Source organism: Dermacentor albipictus, unplaced genomic scaffold, assembly GCF_038994185.2.
Source record: "Dermacentor albipictus isolate Rhodes 1998 colony unplaced genomic scaffold, USDA_Dalb.pri_finalv2 scaffold_197, whole genome shotgun sequence".
NCBI classification, from domain to species: Eukaryota; Metazoa; Arthropoda; class Arachnida; order Ixodida; family Ixodidae; genus Dermacentor; species Dermacentor albipictus.
Window position 1 is genome coordinate 12,815 of NW_027225751.1, and position 20,815 is coordinate 33,629.

Here is a 20,815-nt window from a genome sequence, read left to right on the forward strand (position 1 = left end):
GGCACCGTAACAGCACGTGCTCCAAGTCCTCCACATCGGCGCACTTGAGGCAAAGAGGGCTCCCCGTACCTTGGATGCGGTGTGTCCTTGCCGCGGTGCGGTGGCAGCCGATGCGGAGGCGAAGCAGCAGCGCCCGGTCTCGTCGGTGAAGGCCCGAACGTGGCAGCAACTTTGGCGGCTTGCCACTGGCGACGCGGGCGTCCGGGTGTCTCGCTCGTAGCATGCCGGCCACGGTGTGACGGGCGACGTCAAAGGGAGTCACCACGAGCGACCGGGGCACTGGCGCAGTGTGTGCGGCCTTCGCGAGCCGGTCCGCTTCCTCGTTCCCGTGTATGCCGATGTGGGCAGGCACCCACTGCAGAACGAGGTCGCATCCCTGCTCGCAAACGCCACGCATCTTGTGTAGGAGGCGCTGAATCAGCGGGGGTCCCTGGTCGGCTCTGGACAGCATGTGTAGTGCCGCACGGGAGTCCGTCAGGATGGCTGCCGCAGGGATGCGCCGCTGGTAAATGAGCTCGGCCGCCAAGTCGATGGCCGCCAGCTCCGCGTGCGTAGATGAGACCGCGTTCAAAACGCGGCACTGACTGTGCGCGGGGATCTCAGGAGCTACGCACGCGGCAGCAGCAGCACCGTCCCGCAAGACGGAGCCGTCGGTGAAGACGAGCACCCGGCCGGCCAGCTGCTCGCTGATGGCTGCAGCCGTCTCTTGTTGCAAGGCGCAGAGCGCTGTATTGCGCTTGCCTCGAACGCCAGGGATGGTCGTGCGGACGAGCAGACGACGCTCTCGATGCGGGGGCGGAGCAAGCCACGCACACGTGGCGCCACCCCGTACCAGGCTGGCGAACTGGGCGGCGCGGCGACCCATGCCGGAGCTCGGGAGAGAGTGCAGCCGGCCGATCAGCTGCTGGCCGTGCCGCGAGCGATGTAGGCGCTCCACGTGGTTGAGGGCGCGCCCCTCGGCACGGAGAGAGATGGGTGTCTCCCCCGCCTCGGCGAGAGTGGCGCCGCTCTGTGAAGATCGCGGGAGGCACAGGAACTGGCGGATGACGGCTCGGTGATCCGCGTCCATCACCTTCCATTGCGTTGGCTGCAGGTCCGCCAGCGGTAGAGCGTACAAGATCCGCGCTGAGGCCACGGAATTGTAGAGGCGTAGTGCGAGAGACGGCGAGCAGCCCTGGCCACGAGCGAGCAGGGATCGCGCAGCGCCCGCCACCTGCGCGGCACCTTTCCGCAGGGCAGCTACTGCAGCACACCAGTTCAGCCGTCGGTCGATGACAAGGCCAAGGTAGCGAACCCGCTTCTCCCACGGAAGTAGCACTCCATGGAGGGTGAAGCGCGGCGTGCGGTACTGCCCATCGTACTTTGGGTGCACGATGAGCGCCTTGGTCTTGGCTGCCGAGAGGGTGAGGCCGATGCCGCTGATGTAAGCATCGACCCCGTCCAGCGCGCGCTGCACACAAGCACGCACCGCATAGCCGACGCTGGTGGGGCCGATCGCGAACAACGCGATGTCGTCCGCGTACACTGCGACACGAACCTCGTGCGCCGGGAACTGGGGAATGTAGTCGGGGATGCGTGCCAGCGCGAGGTTGAACAGGAATGGGCTAAGCACGCTGCCCTGCGGCACTCCTGTCACAACCGCACGCGGCCGACTGAGCGCTCCTCCAACGCGCACCCGCATCGTCCGGCCGCCAAGGAAAGCTGCGATGTAGCCGCGCATTCGTCCGCACACTCCGAGCGCATCGAGAGCGTCCATGATGGTGGCGTGTGGCAGACGGTCGAAGGCGCTCTCGACGTCGAGGAGAACGAGGTAGCCTGCCTCGCCTCGACGCTTCGCTGTCTCCAGCGTGGCGATCACGTCGGCAAGGCAGTCTGCTGTGGCCCGGAGTCGTCGGAAGCCGCTCTGCTCCGCCGCAAAGGTGTCGAGCGCCGCCGTGATCCACTCGAGCCGCCGCAGCGCCATGGCCTCGAGCACCTTGCCAGCAGCGGAGGTGAGCGAGACGGGCCGGTACGAGGCAGGATTGCTGGCTGCCTTGCCAGCCTTGAGCAGCGGGACGACCACCGCCTCGTTCCACTCGACCGGGATGCTGCCGGTCCGCCAGACGTGGTTGTAGGCGTCGAGCAGCAGCAGGAGCTGGTCACCATCCAGGTTCCTAAGCATCTGATATGTGACGCCATCGGAACCTGGTGCTGAGCGGCGCTTCCTCGATGTGAGCACTGTGCGAAGCTCACCGATAGTAAAGTCAGCCTCGCACAGCGCCCTGATGTCCTCGAGGATCCCGGCCGATGGGAAGTATCGCTCCGGGGCATGCAGCTCGCGCCTTGGGTGCGGTTGCGGCTGCAGCACGTGCGGCGCCGGTGGACGGACGGTGGGCGGCGGGCAGAACGTCTCAGCGAGGAGCTCGGCCAGCTGACCGTTCGTGATGCCGCGCGCCACGGCGATGGAGAGGGCGGGGCAGCGTGGAAGGCGGGGCCGCAGGATCGCCCCCAGGATTCGCCACGGGCTCGATCGCACGCTCGCCCGTTCCAGCGACGAGCAGAGGCTGGACCAGCTGGCGTTGCGGCGCTGCTTCGCGTGGCGACGGCATACCGCGTCCAGCCGGTTGTACACAGTCCAATGTTCGCGCTGGCCCGAGCGCAGCGCTAGCCTCTCGGCTCTGCGACGCGCAGCGCGGAGGTTCAGCTGTTTGATGTCAGGAACGGGCGTCCCGGCCGGCACGACACAGCGAGTCGACGCGGCACGCGCGCACTGCGCGATGTGTTGAAAAAACATGCCGCCCTCCGAGACTGGCACAGTAGCACACAGTTCCCGGAATCGCGGCCAATTCACAACACTGTACGCACGCGTCGGCAGGTGGGCGGCACGGCGGGGCTCGAGGTGGATGGGGTAGTGGTCGGACCCTCGCATGTCGGGGCTGCGGCGCCAGATGTAATGGCAGCGTTCCGACACTAGCGAGAGATCCAACACACTTCCCTCGCAGCCACGACGGGCGAAGGTGATAACGCCTGTGTTGGCTATCAGCAGACCCGCCTGCTGGATGGCGTCAAGTAGGTCCCGGCCACTGCTGTCGGTGTGGCGCGAACCCCACGCAGTGTTGTGCGAGTTGAAGTCACCGCACATCACAAGGTCTCCGCGCACACGCTGTGACAGCCGGACGACCATCTCCTTGTCCCAGCGGCCGCCGCAGCACGCGTAAACACTCGCGACGCACGTGTCGGTTGTTCCGATTCGCACGGTCACCGCCACGCACTCGACGCCCGTGCACGGCAAATCGTCCACACTCACCACGGCTTGAGGGAGCCCAGCGCGTACGTAAAGTGACGCGCGAGATCGCCCAGCCGGATGAGTGGAATCGGTACACGGAATGGCCGTGCATGACGCCTGTTCGCAGCCAGCAGCACTGTGGTAGCTGACGAAGCCCGGCAGATTGAGCTCTCCCGGGCGGACGTGGGTTTCTTGCAAAGCAAGCACGTCGCATCCGTCCGAAAGAGCCCCATCCGCCAGCTCTGGATGTCGGCGGCGCATTGAACGAACATTCCATTGAACAATGCGCGGCCGTTGCCCCACTGGTGTGCTAGCCATGCTGGATCAGGGCGTCATGCATTTCCAGTGCTGCCACACACATGTGGCGCGCTGGGGAGTCGGCAGGTACCGATTCCAAAAGTGCACGCAATGCCGACGCGAGCGTCGTTATGACGAGGTCACGTGCATCGGGTGTTGTCGTGCTGCGGGGCTGGGCAGAGCTGCTCTCGGCGGCTGGCTGCGGCGCTGTGTTGCCGGCCAGCACGTCACGGAATGATCGGCCCGGCTGAACCAACGGCGATGATCGTGGCTCGGGCGCGCGCTGTGCTGTGGTGGTGGCCGGCTGCTGATTCCGCGCGGCAGGGGCATTGCTCCTCGCGAGAACCAGGGCTTGTTTGCGCGTGATGCGCGGAACGGTTCTCGCGAGTATGCTCGCCACCCGCCGCTCGAGCTGCCAGTTGGGGCAGCGTGGCTCTGTCGACTCGTGCGGGCCTCGGCAGTTGATGCATCGGGTCCGCTTTGAGGTACAGGCGGTCGTCGCGTGCGACCCCGCGCACTGGAGACAGCGCGGGTCGCGAGAGCAAGTCGCTGTGGCGTGCCCGAAGAGGCCGCATCGACCGCACTGCAACGGCCGCGGTAGCTGCGGGCGCACGATGCGGCGCTGCCTGAACAGGTGCACCTCCTCCGGCACGTCTCTGCCTGTGAATCGCAGTGTTGCGACATCGCCGCTTCGGGTGACGGCGAGTACGGGCACCCGGCTCTCGATACCCTCAAGGATGGAAGGCCCATCGATCGCCGGGTCCACGTTGAAGAGCGTGCCCGTGCAAGAGTCGGCGATAAGTGCCTTCGCCTTGACGGGCACGTCGCAAATCACCCGAACGGCGAGCAGCGCAGACAGGTCCGTGCCTGGCAGCGCGTCGACGGCCACGACGTTCCGTCGCAAGTTCGGCCGGACTCGATGTGTCCCCGAAACACCGGCCAGGAATGCGGCAATTGCATCGCGTGATGCCGCAAGGAAATGGGCCTTCCTCCCGAGCGGTCTGTAAAGGACGGTTTCCCGTCCTTCACTGGTCGATGCGGTGTCTTGTGCCGCAGGAGGGGCGCTTGAACGTACGCCGGTTTTAGCGACGGTGGTGATGGTCACCGGCCGCACGTTCCGGCGCTTACGCCGGCTGTTTTTTTTCCTACCCGGCTGCTTCGCGCCGGGGAGGAGAGGGTCCGCGGGTGGAGGCGGGGCATCGCCTTGCGTGTGCGCCGTGACGTCGCAGGGTGGCGCATGCGCCGTGGAGACGCTCTCGGGAGCATCGCTCTCCGCCGCGCGCGCGCTCGCCTCGGTCTCGGCGTGGGCGCCTTCCGGTTCCGGGGGCTCGTGCGGCGTACGATTAGGCACGGCTTCCTCAGTTGGTTCAGCAGTAGCGGGGGCGCCGACCCTTTCTTCTTGGGCGCTGGGCGACGGGGAACGGCTGCTCGCCGAGTCCGTGGCCAGTGTCAGCTGGCTGTCCTCGCTGCTGCTCTCGCTGGTTGACGAGTAGGAGCAGGAAGGCGGGCAGCTGCTAGAGCGGCGCGAGCTGGCGGTGTCGTCGTCGCTCTCGCTGCCGGTGTTGTCTCCGCCGTCGTCGTCGTTGTGCGGGGCAGCACGGCCGCGTCGACGACGCTGTGTTGCGACTGGGGCAGTGTCCCTGCAGGTTCCCGAGCGTAGGAACCTCGGGGATGGGGCTGCAGCCTCGACAGGCTGCTCCTCGTTCTCGGCGGTGGCGCAAAACTGCCGTCTCGCTTCCGCAAGAAGCAGTTTGAGCGCCGGCGAGTGCGCTGAGGTGGGGCCGCGTGGCCCCTGCACTGGGTTGTCGGAGACGGACATCCTCAGTGCAGTGGAAAGAAGCCCTGGACGAAGGTACCTCCGACTGCGTGTGCACCCTTGGGAGCCCTAAAAAGGGCTACGCTCGAAAGCGCGGTCGTAGGTGCAGCACACGGGCGGCATGGAGGTTGGTTGGTGAGTTCGATCGGAGACGTTCGAACAGGTCCGAGGCCCCGCGACCGGTCGCGTGAGCGACCGGTCGCGTGCGCCGCGCTTTTATGGCGGGAGGGTGGTGTTGACGGGACCTCGCATTGCCGCGCTCGCCATTGGTCCGCGCGGCTTCTCTCCCTCTCCCTCGTGCTCGCTCGCGCTTTCCTTTGGGACCGGCGGCGGCGAGAGCGGCGAAGGCGCTACGAGCACGGCTCAAATCGCTCACCGATCGCGACTGTGCAAGTCGTTGTTTCGTCCTCAGTCTCAGCAACAGCACCCGTGACGGTGGTGGCGTGATCGGCTCGGGGGTGGCGTGACTTGTGCGCTCGAGCTTCGGTGCTGCGGATCCCCTCCACGTGGGCCCCTCTCGGAATGGTTGGATAGGTGTACGGTGCGGATTCTTCTAGACTCCAACCCGCTGTCTCCGATTCGGTGAGGTGTTCCGGTGGCTGTTTTTTTGTCCTTGGTTTTTTCCAGTGTTTAGCTGAGGGTTCCTAGCTTCCTACCTTGTGTAGTGTTAGCTTAAACTTCGGCTAGGCACGGGCGCCACGTGGTTTTTACCGCGATGGTGGCCCCTTCGCGGCTTCGGCCGCTTACGTTTTTCGGGCGAGTTCCGAAAGGCGCTTCCAACGTAGATGTTTGCAAGGCGCTCGTAAAGCGCTTTTCGTTGAACGACCTTAAGTCAGTACAGGACTTTGGCGCAGGAAGGTTCGAGATAACGTTTAAGAGTAAGGCCGCGGTTGATCGCTTCTCAGCTGATCCCGCACTGCAGGTTCGTGATGTAGAAGTTCGGTTTGAGTATAGAGGTGTGCGTGTGAAGTTGGTTAGGGTGTTTGGCTACCCCGCGGATCTTCCGGACCAGGCTCTCGTCTCCGAGCTAGAGGTCTTCGGAAAGGTTCACGGGATCTCCGAAGAATGCGTGCCCGGTTTCCCTGCCGTTGGCACCGGTAACCGGCGCATTCGGATAGAGATGGCGCGGCCCGTTCCTAACCTTCTTCGTGTAGGTGAGCGTGTCGTTCAGTGTGAGTACGAGGGTGTAGTTAGGTTGTGCCGTAGGTGTAACTTGGCAGGACACCACGCCGCCGCGTGCGACACGCCTCAGTGCGCGCGCTGCCAGCAGTTTGGCCACGCGTCCTGCGACGCGGCGTGCGTACGTTGCGGCGGCGACCATGCGGTTTCGGCGTGTAGTGTCCGCACCTACTCGTCAGTAACCGCGAGGCCAGAACAGCAGAAACCTGCCGTCGCGGAAGCGGTTACTTCGCCGGTAGCTGCTACGGTTGCTGCCTTGGAGGAAGGAGAGAGCCAGGGCTCCTTGAGCGTGGTCGATGCCGCCGGGAGCGGCGGCGATTCCGTGGACGCCACCGAGGTCGCTCCCCCTTCCGTCACGGCAACGTGCGAGGGGGCGGCGGGCGAGGAGGCTGAAACGGCGGTCGCTGTCGCCTCCGTGGCTGGTGTGCCTCTCGCTACGCCGGCCGCTATCCCGGGCGCGTCCCAACCGCTGACTGGCGCGACTGACACTGCTCGTCGGTCGAACCAGAAGCGTAAGAGCCGGCGCGCACACCGCGCTGGTTCCGCTGCCAGGGCGGCGGCCGGGGAGCGTGAGTCGAGCTCGGACGAAGGTGGCTCCCAAGGCTCGGAGACTGGCGCTCCTGAACTGAAGCGCAGTGCCGTTGATACTTCCGATTCTGATACCGAGGTCCCATCGGACACGGAGGGTTCTCCTCCTTGTCCCAATTGCGGATGGGGACGGTGCGATTGCTCGTTACTCTCGGACAGAACCTATGAGTCTACTGATGAGGGGTCTCCAAGTTCGGAGACCCTCTCATAAGTAGTCTTTGCTTATTTGTCGTTAGCGGCTAGTATTACCTAATACTAGCCTGCTCTCTATTTATTTTCCTAGCTCTTTTCGTCTTCCTTTGTTTCTACTAGCTTCTAGCTAATCTCTTTCTCCTTTAAAATGGCTTCTTCTCTCACTATAGCTACATTTAACTGTCGGGGTTTGTCGCGCGCTTCTAAACAGTTAGAGGTTGTAAATTTGGCTAAATCCAGAAGGGTAGATATTCTCGTATTGCAGGAAACTTACATTCATAGGCTAGGCCAGATCAGCCACTTCGACCGGATTTTTCGCACTCGGTCTTACTGGAGTTATGGCGCGACGGGCAGCCGGGGTACGGCCATCGTTCTGATGCCGCATTTCGACGGCCTTGTTATTCGCCATGCCAGGGATTCCGAGGGCCGCGTCTTGTCGGTGGATCTCGATTGTGGCATTCGAATTGTTAACGTGTATGCTCCAAACCAGGCTAGAGAACAAAAAGAGTTTTTCCGTACATTAGAACCCTATTTGGTCGGTCCCTCTCGACTAGTTCTAGTAGGCGACTTCAACTGTGTGTTAGAACTGGTTGACCGCCTCTCGCGTAGAGGGACTTCAATAACGAAAGATAAGCGTGGTAATGGTGTACTGCGAGACCTCGTCGATGGGCTGGGACTGGTCGATGCTTGGCGCGTGCTTCGCCCTGGACAGTCAGGAATGACATGGACAGGGAGGGGTGGGCAGAGCCGCATCGACCGTTTTTACATCTCGTCGTCACTGGCTCCCAGTATGCATTCTTCGTGGTTAATTCCTTCTGCTCTTAGCGACCACAGCTTCCTATTTCTGCGGTTTGCCGATTCTAGTTTAGTACCAAGAGCAAAGAGACCATGGCGCTTAAATCCACGTCTCCTAAAAGATAGGCAGGCAACCGCAGAGGTATCATCCATACTATTTCGATCGCTTCATAACACAGCGAATCTAAGTGGTACGGAATGGGATGACGTGAAAGTCAGGGTGCGTGAGTGCTTCAGGTCTTGGGGCAAGCGTCGGGCGCGCGAGGAGCGTGAGGAGATAAAAATCGTCTCCGACGCGATCCTCCTGCTCTCGAGGCCACTGTCCGGCGGGCCTGGAGTCGCTCCGGCGCTGGCCTCACTCCGAAAGGAACTTCGCATTCTCCTGCAGCGACGCTGGGATGGCTTGAGGGCCACAACCCGGGCAGAGCTGTGGGAAATGGAAGCGTGGTGCAGCAGAAATGTCCTACGTAAACATCTTTCAAGGAAGAGCACAACTCTCTCTTCCCTAGTAGATCCACGCGATAATAGCATAGTCGACTCACCAGACGGAGTGCTTGCACTGGCGAGGCAGTTTTACATGTCTTTGTATGCCGAACCAGTTGCCTCTCCAGCTGTTTTTCCGTTTGTTTTACCAGCTGAGCCGCCGCAAGTGTGCGACTCAGCCATAGATGAGGACGAGCTATTTTCTGCCTTGAAGTCTATGAAGCGCAATCGCAGTCCAGGTTCCGATGGTCTTACAGTCGAGTTTTATGTTAAATTTTGGACAATGTTAGGGAAGCCGTTCACATCACTGGTGAACCGGCTACTCAGTGAAGGGACTTTGTCAGCGTCTCAACGAGAAGGGCTAATCACTCTCCTTTGCAAGGACGAGTCGAGGAGCACTGATCTGCGAGCATGGCGTCCAATCACGCTTCTGAACTGCGATTATAAGCTCATAGCAAAGTGTCTGTGTACGCGACTCACACCAGCGCTCAGCACTGTTTTGGGTCCGTACCAGGCATGCAGTGTCCAGGGGCGCTCTACTCAGCTTCACGGTATAGCTTTGAGGGACCTTCTCCTGTGGGCAAACACCAGGAAACTTCCAGGTATTCTTTGCTCCTTTGATCAGGAGAAGGCTTTCGACATTATTAGCCATAGGTACCTTTTCCGTGTTTTGGAAGAGGCTGGTTTTAGTGTGGGTTTTCGGCAGATGGTCCAAGCTTTGTATTCTCGACCGACTTCTGCTGTTGTCATACGGGACCGCGTCTCGGAGGCGTTCATTGTGGGGCGTGGTGTACGGCAGGGGGACCCCCTCTCACCTGCCCTCTACGTGCTCGCTTTTGAACCGCTTCTGCAGAGGTTGTCTTGTGACCGCAGAATTGGCAGGTTCCTACTCCCACCAGGTTCCCCTCCGGTCGCGCTATTTGCCTATGCGGATGACTTGTCCATTGTCGTCCCGGACGAAGCCTCAGTTTGCGGCGTCTTGGAGGTCATGGACAGTTACTGCGGGGCGAGTGGTGCAAGGTTGAATAGGTCGAAAAGTGCAGCCATGTACTTGAACTCCACTCCGTCCAGTCCGCAGCCCGTTCATGGTCTCCCCGTGAAAACGCGGCTGCGCATTCTAGGCTTCCAATTCGAACCAGATGGTCTGTCTCCTGAAAACTGGCAACAGGCTAAGGAGAAGCTTGAAACCAGAATTCAGCAGTTCAGCGCGTTGTCATGCCCATTGACTGCTCGAGCGACAATCCTGCGCTCACTTTTGTTTTCATTCCTGACGTATGTGGCGTGTGTGTCTCCTGTTTCAACCCGAACCAAGCTCATCTTGGAGAGGGTTCTCTTTCGCTTCCTTTGGAAGGGTACAACTGGTTGTGTAGCTAGGCGGGTGCTCAAGCTGCCCAGGGATAAGGGAGGACTCGGAATTCCCGACCTGGGCATCGTGGCTACCGCACTACACGTCAGATGGACCCAGGTCGCTCTTAACTCGGATATGCTCCTGACTCGAAGCTTTACCTCGTTTTTCCTTAGCACCCGACTCCGCTTGTTTTCGCAGAGCACATTTTCCCACTGTGCTCCTCGTTCAGGAACCCCATCCACCATTTATGCGGCGGCTGCCAACTCTTTGGTCAGCCTCCGCACGGTTCGCCCCGACATCGACGTAGTTTCAACTCCACTCCAAGAGTTAGTAGACATCCTCACCCCAGGCCTCCCCCCGCATTGCCATATGTATGACCTGTCCATCCACGGGCCAAACTGGAAGCTCATCACGGCCGGTTTCCTCGACGCTAGGCGTGCCACTTTCATGTATCGCCTGGCGCGAGGGTGCCTGCCGTTGGGCCACGGGCCCTTCACAGCCGTCCCGGTTCGTGGAGCGTGCCCGTTCTGTGGCGCTCGTGAGGACACGGTTCATGCGTTTGCGCAGTGTTTGCTTCCTGCAGCTCTTCTCCGTAGGATTGCTAGTCTTTTTAATCTCCCAGGCATTCCCTATCAGACAGTCCGATTTTTGCACCCTTTGCCTAATCAGGCGGTCAACCAGTTCGTGCTTCTCCTCGCTGAGTGCTCCTACCAAGTTTGGTTGGCACGCTGCGATGCAGTTTTCGGGAGGGGGGCGCCGGGCCTTCACGAGGTGCTTGCGAAAGCACGGAAGGAGGTCTGGTTCCATCTCACCCGGGAGCGGCACCGCTTGGGCGAGAAGAAGTTTCTCGAAGTGTGGGCCCGTCCTGCGGTAATTTTTGATGAGTCAGGCGGAAAGCTTTCCATTAAGTTATGATGCATGCTCCTAAGGTCGCTCGACTCGGCCGTGTGCGCCAGTCGATCTACGGGGTTTTGTTTGGTTCAGTGGAACCCAGAGCTAGAACCGGTGGCGGCGCACCCTTGGTTGGTCGCGCTGCTCCGTGGACGGCTTTGGTGCTCTGCATGGTTGTATGCCTTAGCCTCTTTTGCGCCGAGGCAGTCCGAAGGTCAGTCAGGCTCGAGTCCTGTACGACCAGCATGGCTGTTTGTGTGTTGCGTGCGGTAACTTTGTGTTGCTGCACCACAACAGCCCCCTTGTCCGGGAAGGACCGTTGGCCCGAACCAAGTCCCCCCACCCAGTCAACCCGGGTTGTGGGGGAGTACCGGGGTCGACGTATCGGATGATGATGGGTTGATGAGATATGTATGCTCATGGACGCGGTGCCTTCAAAGGTGCCAAGTCCTCCTCCCATCTGACAACGGTACAGCACCAGCATGTCCGGACGCGGCAAAGGCGGCAAGGCGAAGGGCAAGAGCAAGACGCGTTCCAGCCGCGCGGGTCTCCAGTTCCCCGTGGGCCGTATCCACCGTCTCCTGCGCAAGGGAAACTACGCCGAGCGCGTCGGAGCGGGCGCTCCCGTCTACCTCGCGGCCGTCCTCGAGTACCTGGCTGCCGAAGTGCTCGAGCTCGCTGGCAACGCGGCTCGTGACAACAAGAAGACCAGGATCATCCCCCGCCACCTGCAGCTCGCCATCCGCAACGACGAGGAGCTGAACAAGCTGCTCTCCGGCGTGACGATCGCGCAGGGCGGCGTCTTGCCCAACATCCAAGCTGTGCTTCTCCCAAAGAAGACCGAGAAGAAGGCGTAAGCGAGCTCCCAGCCGCCGGACTACAGTCGCGCTCGTCGCACAACCCAACGGTCCTTGTCAGGACCACCGAAATGCGTGTGACGGCAGGGTTTTGCTTGGCAATCCCGTTCTCTGCGCCCGTTTCCCTCTGTTTGAATTATCGCAACCGTGCCCACTCTTGAACTGACGCTGCTGCTGCTGCTAGCTAGCTGGCATGTCAGTGCACGAATGTAGATAGAAAGCGAGCTTCAGGGTGTCCGGGGGCGCACAGGCACGAGCCTCACTGCAATTCGCGTAGTGGACTGTGATATGGGCCCTTAAAAACAAACAACAAATGGGCCATATCCGCAACCAGCATGCACTTACTTATGAGCCAGGCAGGTATGCATGAGGAACGTGAACAAACGCACGCATGGCATTCCAATACACGAAAGCTTGCACGCAACATCGGCCGCGTTAATTTCGTTTTGGGGCGCGGCTTCTTCGCATGAATGCGCGAACCGTTTCGCAACGAACGCGCATTTTGTTTCTTTTTTTTATTTTCCTCTCTCTTCTTGTTCGTGCTCGAGCGCGCGCAATACTTACCATATGCATACCAAACGAGGCAACACCTCGCACCGGCAGCCCACCACAGACACACACGCACAAATATTAATAATAAAAAAACAACAACAGAACAGACAGACCGAGAGGGTACGGTTGGAGTACGTGGTCTCGCGTGCTCCCGTGGCCGAAGCAAACATGTAGGTGGTCCTGAGAAGGACCGTTTTGTGTTGCTTGCCTGACCGACCGAGGCTGCGGCGCAGACAGCGGCCGAACTTAGGCGCGCTCGCCACGGATGCGCCGGGCCAGCTGGATGTCCTTCGGCATGATGGTAACGCGCTTGGCGTGGATGGCGCACAGGTTGGTGTCCTCGAAGAGACCGACCAGGTAGGCCTCGCTGGCCTCCTGAAGGGCCATCACAGCCGAACTCTGGAATCGGAGGTCGGTCTTGAAATCCTGAGCGATTTCCCTCACCAAGCGCTGGAACGGCAGCTTGCGGATGAGAAGTTCGGTCGACTTCTGGTAGCGGCGAATTTCACGAAGGGCCACGGTCCCAGGCCTGTAGCGATGCGGTTTCTTAACCCCTCCTGTGGCAGGTGCACTCTTGCGAGCAGCCTTGGTAGCAAGCTGCTTACGCGGAGCCTTCCCACCGGTGCTCTTACGGGCGGTTTGCTTGGTCCTGGCCATGGCGAACGGAGCGAGCGTCCGAAGTCGTCGACTGCCGGAGTGAAAATGACCCCTGCGCCGCGCGCGTCGTGCTTCGCCGCACTACTCTTCTCCTCTCCAAGTCACCCGCCGATTGGCCAGCGCCAGCGCAGCCGTCTCGGGCGGTGCGCACGCCGCCGCCGTTCGCCAGGATGCTGGAGGAGGCACGTTTTCGCGCGGCCGCCCTGTTCGCGGCTAAGGAAAGCACATTCGCAGGCGGTTTAATTGAGTTTAAACACGACAGCATGCCGCGCTGTTCTCTTCCGTTTCAGCCAACACCACAATCTCGCTTATACCGCCGCGCGTCGCGAATTGCCAGTGCCGAGTGTGAGACCACACCACTGATCTCGACAGTGGTTAGCGCTCCACGCCCAACGCCATCGGAGCTGTTATCGCGATCTCCGCGCGACGGAGATGGGTGGCAGGTTTAGGGTACATTACTGCTTGTCCACTGCCTTGATTTGATCATGCTGATGCTCGTTTCACGAACTACAAGTGCGCGCCACGGTGCCTTCTCGAGGGGCAACAACGTCGTGTTTTGGCCGCACTCGGAGGCAAACCGTCTCGCATGTGCAGACATGCCAGTACCGCACTTTGCCGTCCACGCATAGAAGAACGCATGCGCCTCGCAAGATTAACGACAAACTCACGTACGGACTACCAGCACCACTTGAGAGTTGCAGGGAAAACGATGTACTTCCGCTCTAAGAGCGAATTTGGAATACAATATTGACAGGTGTTGAACGCGCGTTAGGAGACATGGGCAACTAATTGGGGCCTCAAAACTATGGACAGGCAAGCGGTACTTCCGTGTGTATGAAGGGTCCTTAAACAATATGTCAAGGTAGCATCAACCAACGCTTCGCAGGCGCGATCCCAAGCGCGGCTTCCCCGTGCCACGCATTCGGCACACAGTTTTCGCACTTGCAAGGGACACCCATGTTTTGACAAACACTCATGAAACGCAACACTTTGCTCTATACAGTGCCTACATTTCGTCAGCTAGCTTTTTCGATTTCATTCACGCACGCAACTTCGCCACAGGATCGACGGCGTTGTTGTCATCTTATAGCGAAGCTCCAGCTCGGCAGCCGCCGGGAGAAATGTATTTCCTCGCCAACTAATGCACCGAATTTGGTGCGCCTAATTGCGTGTAAACGAAGATGTTCAAAGGCCGCGCCTGCAACAGTGCAATTTTCAACTGATGCCGAGCTCTGCCTCTTTCTTAATATTCTTTTTTTTTTATTTTCTCAGTGAGTGTGGAAAACTGTGAAATGGAAGAGAGAAAAAACAGTTCCACTGTGCGCTTGAAGGCTCCGTCACACAGCGATGGAACTGGATTTGGAAATTCTGTTAATTGCACAAGGCGATATGTATAAAGGGAACACAATTTACACGCCTCGATGAGATATACCAGTCATGTGTGAGTATGGCTTTTACAATACCTTCGTAGACGTTACAGGCGTTTTCGGTGGGATAAAAATTTTTAGACAAAACTTCCGTGAGTAGTTGTGTGCAGCTCACACGATCGCGGTACCGCTTTGTATTGTTGAGATATGAAACTTTGTACCTCTTAACCTGCCAGTACTCGAGCATTATGGAAGGAAAAAAAAAAAGAAAAAAGGAACGTCACAGCACCACCAGACATTTCTTTCTCACATGCAACAAGAACCTTGTTTACATGGCTGCAGTAGTTCTCTCATGACAACCCGTTGTTGTCATGAGAGGCGTACACATCACTGTGTACGCCTTGCTTGGTCCTCGGCTATGCCCTTTGCACGCACATGCCAGTGACTTCGCAGTAGTAATCCAAACATAGACAAGCGAAAAGAAATAAACCAATGGTGCCACGCTTCTTCAAAGCAAGGGGCCCGTACATTTTCTCTGACTGTTCCTTCCCCATTTGTTGACTTGTTTGGCCATCACCTCACGTTGCTATTTCCCGGCGGCTTCGTGGGACAAATGTAAAATAATAGGCGCGAGCTTGGCTTTCATTAAGCGCAACACGAATGCGAAATCCGTGCAATGACGACGGCCGGCGTGTGTCAGTTTCTCTTACCTTCGCGTGCCAATACATGTGCCACGAGTGAGGGAGCCGGTTCGAATTCGGAATCTTTCTGTACAGCAGCTTGCACATACACGAAATTCCAGGGATGCAGCGGCAAGAGGTAGTCTTGTGCACTTTGGCGCGTCCATGCCATTACGCAACCGCCTTACAGCGCGTAATACGCCGGACATAAGCTGCCACAAGGACAAATGTTCGTATGTAGGACAGGCGGCTCCCTCTGGCGGCGAAGAGTTCGACAAATACGTGATGCACCGCTCAAATCGCCCATCCCTCTCTCTCTTTTTCCCCAGCTCGCGCGGCGTGTGGCATGCACGGATACGTCGCTCGAAAAAGTTTTGTTTTCTTTAAATACAGCGCATGTCCAGCGCCCGCTTCCTGACCGATCTAAGTATATGGCGCGAACAAGGGTCGCCCAGCATCACCTACACGCACGCATGACGAAAGAGCCAGTCGTATAGAAATAACGAGAGAAAGTGAGTCTGCACTGTGCAAGCATATTTCTGTCTCAGTAAGCACACTTCGCCGCTCTGCTCCTCTATTTTATTTTCCGCTTGTTCTGGTCAACTAAGGAGTGCATTGGCTTGCAAGAAGAGCCACGTAGGCATCGAACCAACTGCTTATCACCTATAGCGCGCTAATAAGAAATCCCACTGTGACCCTGTACACAAGTATCACAAACAACAGCATCAATGAAAACAGCACGCGCCTCGGTGTCCACCGCGCGCACCCTCGTCCGTTTGAATACAACGCAGTGAGCTCGGTTCTAGCGAAAGTTAACTAGCTAATCTCACCTTAGCATTCATTTGCGTCGCTCAAAAGAGTTACACAATTGTGAATCGCACGGTGGTGGCTTGCAACAACCGCAGGCTAGACGAGGGACACGACGGGCGCTCAGCTCGTAGGGCAAGAGGACTGGCTCGTTATTCTTTCTCCGACGCACACACGCAAACCAACGAAGCCATGCGAATTGAGCTAAGACACAGTAGGCTCAATCATTTAACGCTTGCACTGGAAAGAACAAATAAACGCTGCCTGTAGAAAACTCGCTTTCAGCTGTTACACACTGGCCCGTGCCCGGCAATATTTTCCTCGTGCTTTGCTTTGTTGCGTACCCACATGAGCTATCTTTGTCAAATATAAAACTTACCTAACTGAAATGCGCCCGCTGCCGCGCGGCTCGTACTCTTCTCCAAGGGAGTAGAGGAAGCGAGCCACTTCAAAGCGACAAAATGCGCATCGACGAGCTTATGATTACCTCTTGCTTTTAATCATCATTCCACTCTGGTTGCCTCTACCAGGGTCCAACCAAAGGCGACAACTGAGCTGCACGAACGACCGCCACGTCGCAACTCGGACAGACTGACGGCGACTGAAATGGGAGCAACACAGCACACAGTGGCGAGCGCAAATGCAATCGAGCAAAGCTCGCCTTGCGAGGGCGAAAAGCAATGCTACCACGCCTTGCAAATACATGCGGTTGCGCTCGCTCACCTGACCCAAGTTCACCGCGCGTCTCGTGCGGCCGAATGCGAGATAATGGCATGCAAAAGAGGGCTAACGGAGCAGGAGATCGCAAATCCTGCGCGTCACTGCCGAAGCACCAGGTGGGTAGCCCTGAAGAGGGCTGTTGGGTTCTTCAGAGGAGCTGATGCGCTGCTTGCAGACGACGGCGCGCACGCGTGCTGCTTAGCCTCCGAAACCGTAGAGGGTGCGGCCCTGACGCTTGAGGGCATACACCACGTCCATGGCGGTCACGGTCTTGCGCTTGGCGTGCTCAGTGTAGGTGACGGCGTCCCGGATCACGTTCTCGAGGAACACCTTGAGCACACCGCGTGTCTCCTCGTAGATCAGGCCAGAGATACGCTTGACACCACCACGGCGAGCGAGGCGACGGATGGCAGGCTTGGTGATGCCTTGGATGTTGTCACGCAACACCTTACGATGACGCTTCGCGCCACCCTTGCCGAGCCCCTTGCCGCCCTTGCCACGTCCAGACATCTCGGCTGTTGCTGCTGCTTCGAAGCGAGTCAGGAGAGCGAATGCCGAGTCCCTGCGCCGCGACCGAGCGAGGAAGCCGCGCCGCAAAAAAGAGGGCGAGGAGGCGAAACGCGCGCCGATTGGCTCACGGGCAGCGCGGCCTCTCTTCGCGAGTGAGTCGCGGGTGGCTGCACTGAGCCCTTCTTAGGCCACGCACTGAGTTCGAGACAAGTGGCTTCGTAACACAATCGCGGAGCTTACTTTTTTTTTTTTTTTTCTCATGTTGTTTCTCTTTGGCACCTCTGACTGCTGATGTTCAACCCGCCTCACTTCTTCTTTTGCTCGACGCGCCAAGAGAAAAAAAAAAAATAAATAAATGAACGTGTCAACAACGTTATTGTCCTATGCTGCACGCACTCACTGCTCGTGTCGCGCCCCAGGAACAAGTTTATTGTGTTCTCGTAATTATGATTACTCGTTCTGTTCACCGGTAGCTCGGATACGCTTGCAAGTGCACTCTGGTCATTGCCGCAAAGCACACCGTGCGCACAACTTCAAACTCAGCCACGCCAACATCGTTCCCTTGATCACTAGTCGCAAAACAGGGCGCGTTCATGCTCTCTTCGCCTCAGGCGTTTCAAATTTCGCACGCCGGCACCGCTCACTGGTGCCTACACGACCGTCAAATTTCGTCGCGATAGCTTACGTAGCCTCGCAGATAACGTCACCGAAACCAGCGTAAGACGCGCGCGCGAGCCCAATTCAGCATTCTAGGGGACGGAAGAGAGAGAGGGCATTGTTGACGGCGCTCCGACCTCCTCCCTCTCCCGTCGCCCCGTACGAAGGCAGCTATACGCAGGGCGCGCGCGAAACCGCTAGCTATGTAAGTGTGCGGAGAGCTTACATTTGTAATAATTCACTTTTATACTCTGTTTTCTTCACTACCCTTTCTTATCCCTTTCCCCTCACCCGTACAGCGCCGTGAAGGTGCCCTCGCACGAGAGGCAGTAACAGCGCTGTACTTATCTCTTCCTTTTCCCCCTTTTAAAGCCACTCACACATACATTTGTAATAACAGTGTAAAATATCCCTTACGCACTGCTGCTTCGTGAACGTGCTAACCCATTTCCGCTCGCCAGCCACTGCTACAGCGATGCGGCACTGGCATGGCGCGGCTCTGAATTTCAGTCCGGAGCACTGCTGCCTACGTGCGGGCGGCCGCCGAGAGGGCATTCTAGCAGCCATGAAGGCACACCTCAGGACCCGCTTTTAAAAGCGCGTCGAAACAAGAGAAGACATAAAGCGTGAAAAAAACAAAAGAGGGATGAGGGCTGCCTGCTTTTAAAAGTTACGCTACACCAGAATTAAGTAAATGTGCAGCAACGACCGCCTCATCGTCCTAGGTGTGTGAAACACGCGCCGTGGTAATTAGTGCAGGCGAACGTGGCCGCTCGCGCAGAGTCGCCTCACGCGCCCCATCCCATACTTGCTTTGTGCGTGTTGTTGTGCTGAGCCCATGGCTTCCTGTGCGGCTCTGCTACAAAAGTTGTAGCACACGCGCTGTCCGACAGCGCGCGCCGCGTGTTTGTAAACAAGAAGTAGTAGTAAGTGACGTTGAACTGGTAAAAGAAGAGAAGAGTGCAGTACCGCAACAGTCTCTCGCTTAGGAGGTCACCTCAACAGTACTGCACGGGGGAGGGTAAGGCGAATAAAGGAGTGAAGAGAAACAAATACGGGAGAGGACGAGCGTAAGGCCGTGAAGAAAAGAAGCGTGAAACGGCGCCGATGGCCGCGTGGTAAGGTTCGACGACTCAAAGAAATCAATGAGAGCTGGGAAGGCTCTTTTGAGTAAACCCGCAAGACCCCTAGGAAACAGAAAGTCCTCGGGACGGGCTATGGGGAGTCCTGGGCGTCGATTAGGATTTCACGAGCTGAGATATATGCGGCGCAGTCGAGAAGTACGTGTGCGAGAGTTTCATCAACGCCAGCAGTGCAGTTCTGGCAAACGGAACTGAATGGCGAGACATCCGCTGCGCTGTGTTGAAGCAGCCAATGCGGAGTAAAATGGCCCTATCGGCGCGTGAGAGTCCCTTTTTGTGTGTGTGTTGTTGTGCTGAGCGCATGGCGTTCTGTGCGTTTCTGCTACAAATCTTTCAGCGCACGCGCTGTCACAACGAGAACGCAAACAGCGCGCGCCTGGCGTTTGCAAACGAGGAAGCGTCAAACAGAGGGAACGGACGGAATTGTCGAGATTCTCGCTACATCCCAATGCCAATGCAGACACCTTGGGTGGCTCTGAGAAGAGCCGTTGGGTGTTGGCTGCGCGGACGAGCGCTCGGTCGCCTACTTGGAGCTGGTGTACTTGGTGACGGCTTTGGTGCCCTCGGACACGGCGTGTTTGGCCAGCTCACCGGGCAACAGCAGACGCACGGCCGTCTGGATCTCCCGGCTCGTGATGGTCGAGCGCTTGTTGTAGTGAGCCAGACGGGACGACTCCGCGGCGATACGCTCGAAGATGTCGTTCACGAAGCTGTTCATGATAGACATGGCCTTGCTGGAGACTCCAGTGTCCGGGTGCACCTGCTTCAGCACCTTGTAGATATAGATGGAGAAGCTCTCCTTCCTGCGGCGCTTCTTCTTCTTCTTGTCGGTGGCGCGCACGTTCTTCTGCGCCTTGCCGGCCTTCTTCACGGCCTTACCGCTGGGCTGGGGAGGCATCGCGGCAGTGTCAGTAGCCGAACAAACGAGATCGGAATACGCGCGACCGGTCGCGTGCGCCGCGCTTTTATGGCGGGAGGGTGGTGTTGACGGGACCTCGCATTGCCGCGCTCGCCATTGGTCCGCGCGGCTTCTCTCCCTCTCCCTCGTGCTCGCTCGCGCTTTCCTTTGGGACCGGCGGCGGCGAGAGCGGCGAAGGCGCTACGAGCACGGCTCAAATCGCTCACCGATCGCGACTGTGCAAGTCGTTGTTTCGTCCTCAGTCTCAGCAACAGCACCCGTGACGGTGGTGGCGTGATCGGCTCGGGGGTGGCGTGACTTGTGCGCTCGAGCTTCGGTGCTGCGGATCCCCTCCACGTGGGCCCCTCTCGGAATGGTTGGATAGGTGTACGGTGCGGATTCTTCTAGACTCCAACCCGCTGTCTCCGATTCGGTGAGGTGTTCCGGTGGCTGTTTTTTGTCCTTGGTTTTTTCCAGTGTTTAGCTGAGGGTTCCTAGCTTCCTACCTTGTGTAGTGTTAGCTTAAACTTCGGCTAGGCACGGGCGCCACGTGGTTTTTACCGCGATGGTGGCCCCTTCGCGGCTTCGGCCGCTTACGTTTTTCGGGCGAGTTCCGAAAGGCGCTTCCAACGTAGATGTTTGCAAGGCGCTCGTAAAGCGCTTTTCGTTGAACGACCTTAAGTCAGTACAGGACTTTGGCGCAGGAAGGTTCGAGATAACGTTTAAGAGTAAGGCCGCGGTTGATCGCTTCTCAGCTGATCCCGCACTGCAGGTTCGTGATGTAGAAGTTCGGTTTGAGTATAGAGGTGTGCGTGTGAAGTTGGTTAGGGTGTTTGGCTACCCCGCGGATCTTCCGGACCAGGCTCTCGTCTCCGAGCTAGAGGTCTTCGGAAAGGTTCACGGGATCTCCGAAGAATGCGTGCCTGGTTTCCCTGCCGTTGGCACCGGTAACCGGCGCATTCGGATAGAGATGGCGCGGCCCGTTCCTAACCTTCTTCGTGTAGGTGAGCGTGTCGTTCAGTGTGAGTACGAGGGTGTAGTTAGGTTGTGCCGTAGGTGTAACTTGGCAGGACACCACGCCGCCGCGTGCGACACGCCTCAGTGCGCGCGCTGC

At 58.4% G+C, this 20,815-nt stretch overlaps 1 protein-coding gene across 1 annotated transcript; it reads right to left on the bottom strand.

Annotated features, from left to right (window-relative positions):
* Positions 1–3,575: 3,575 nt before the first annotated feature.
* On the bottom strand, positions 3,576–5,381 carry LOC139053757 (DNA translocase FtsK 1-like). Its single transcript, XM_070530539.1, has one exon. The coding sequence runs from the start codon at positions 5,379–5,381 to the stop codon at positions 3,576–3,578; it is 1,806 nt and encodes a 601-aa protein (XP_070386640.1).
* Positions 5,382–20,815: the final 15,434 nt, after the last annotated feature.

Bases quoted from the DNA above. Each gene is read 5' to 3' on its own strand.
- LOC139053757 (XM_070530539.1), bottom strand. From the start codon at position 5,381: ATGTCCGTCTCCGACAACCCAGTGCAGGGGCCACGCGGCCCCACCTCA.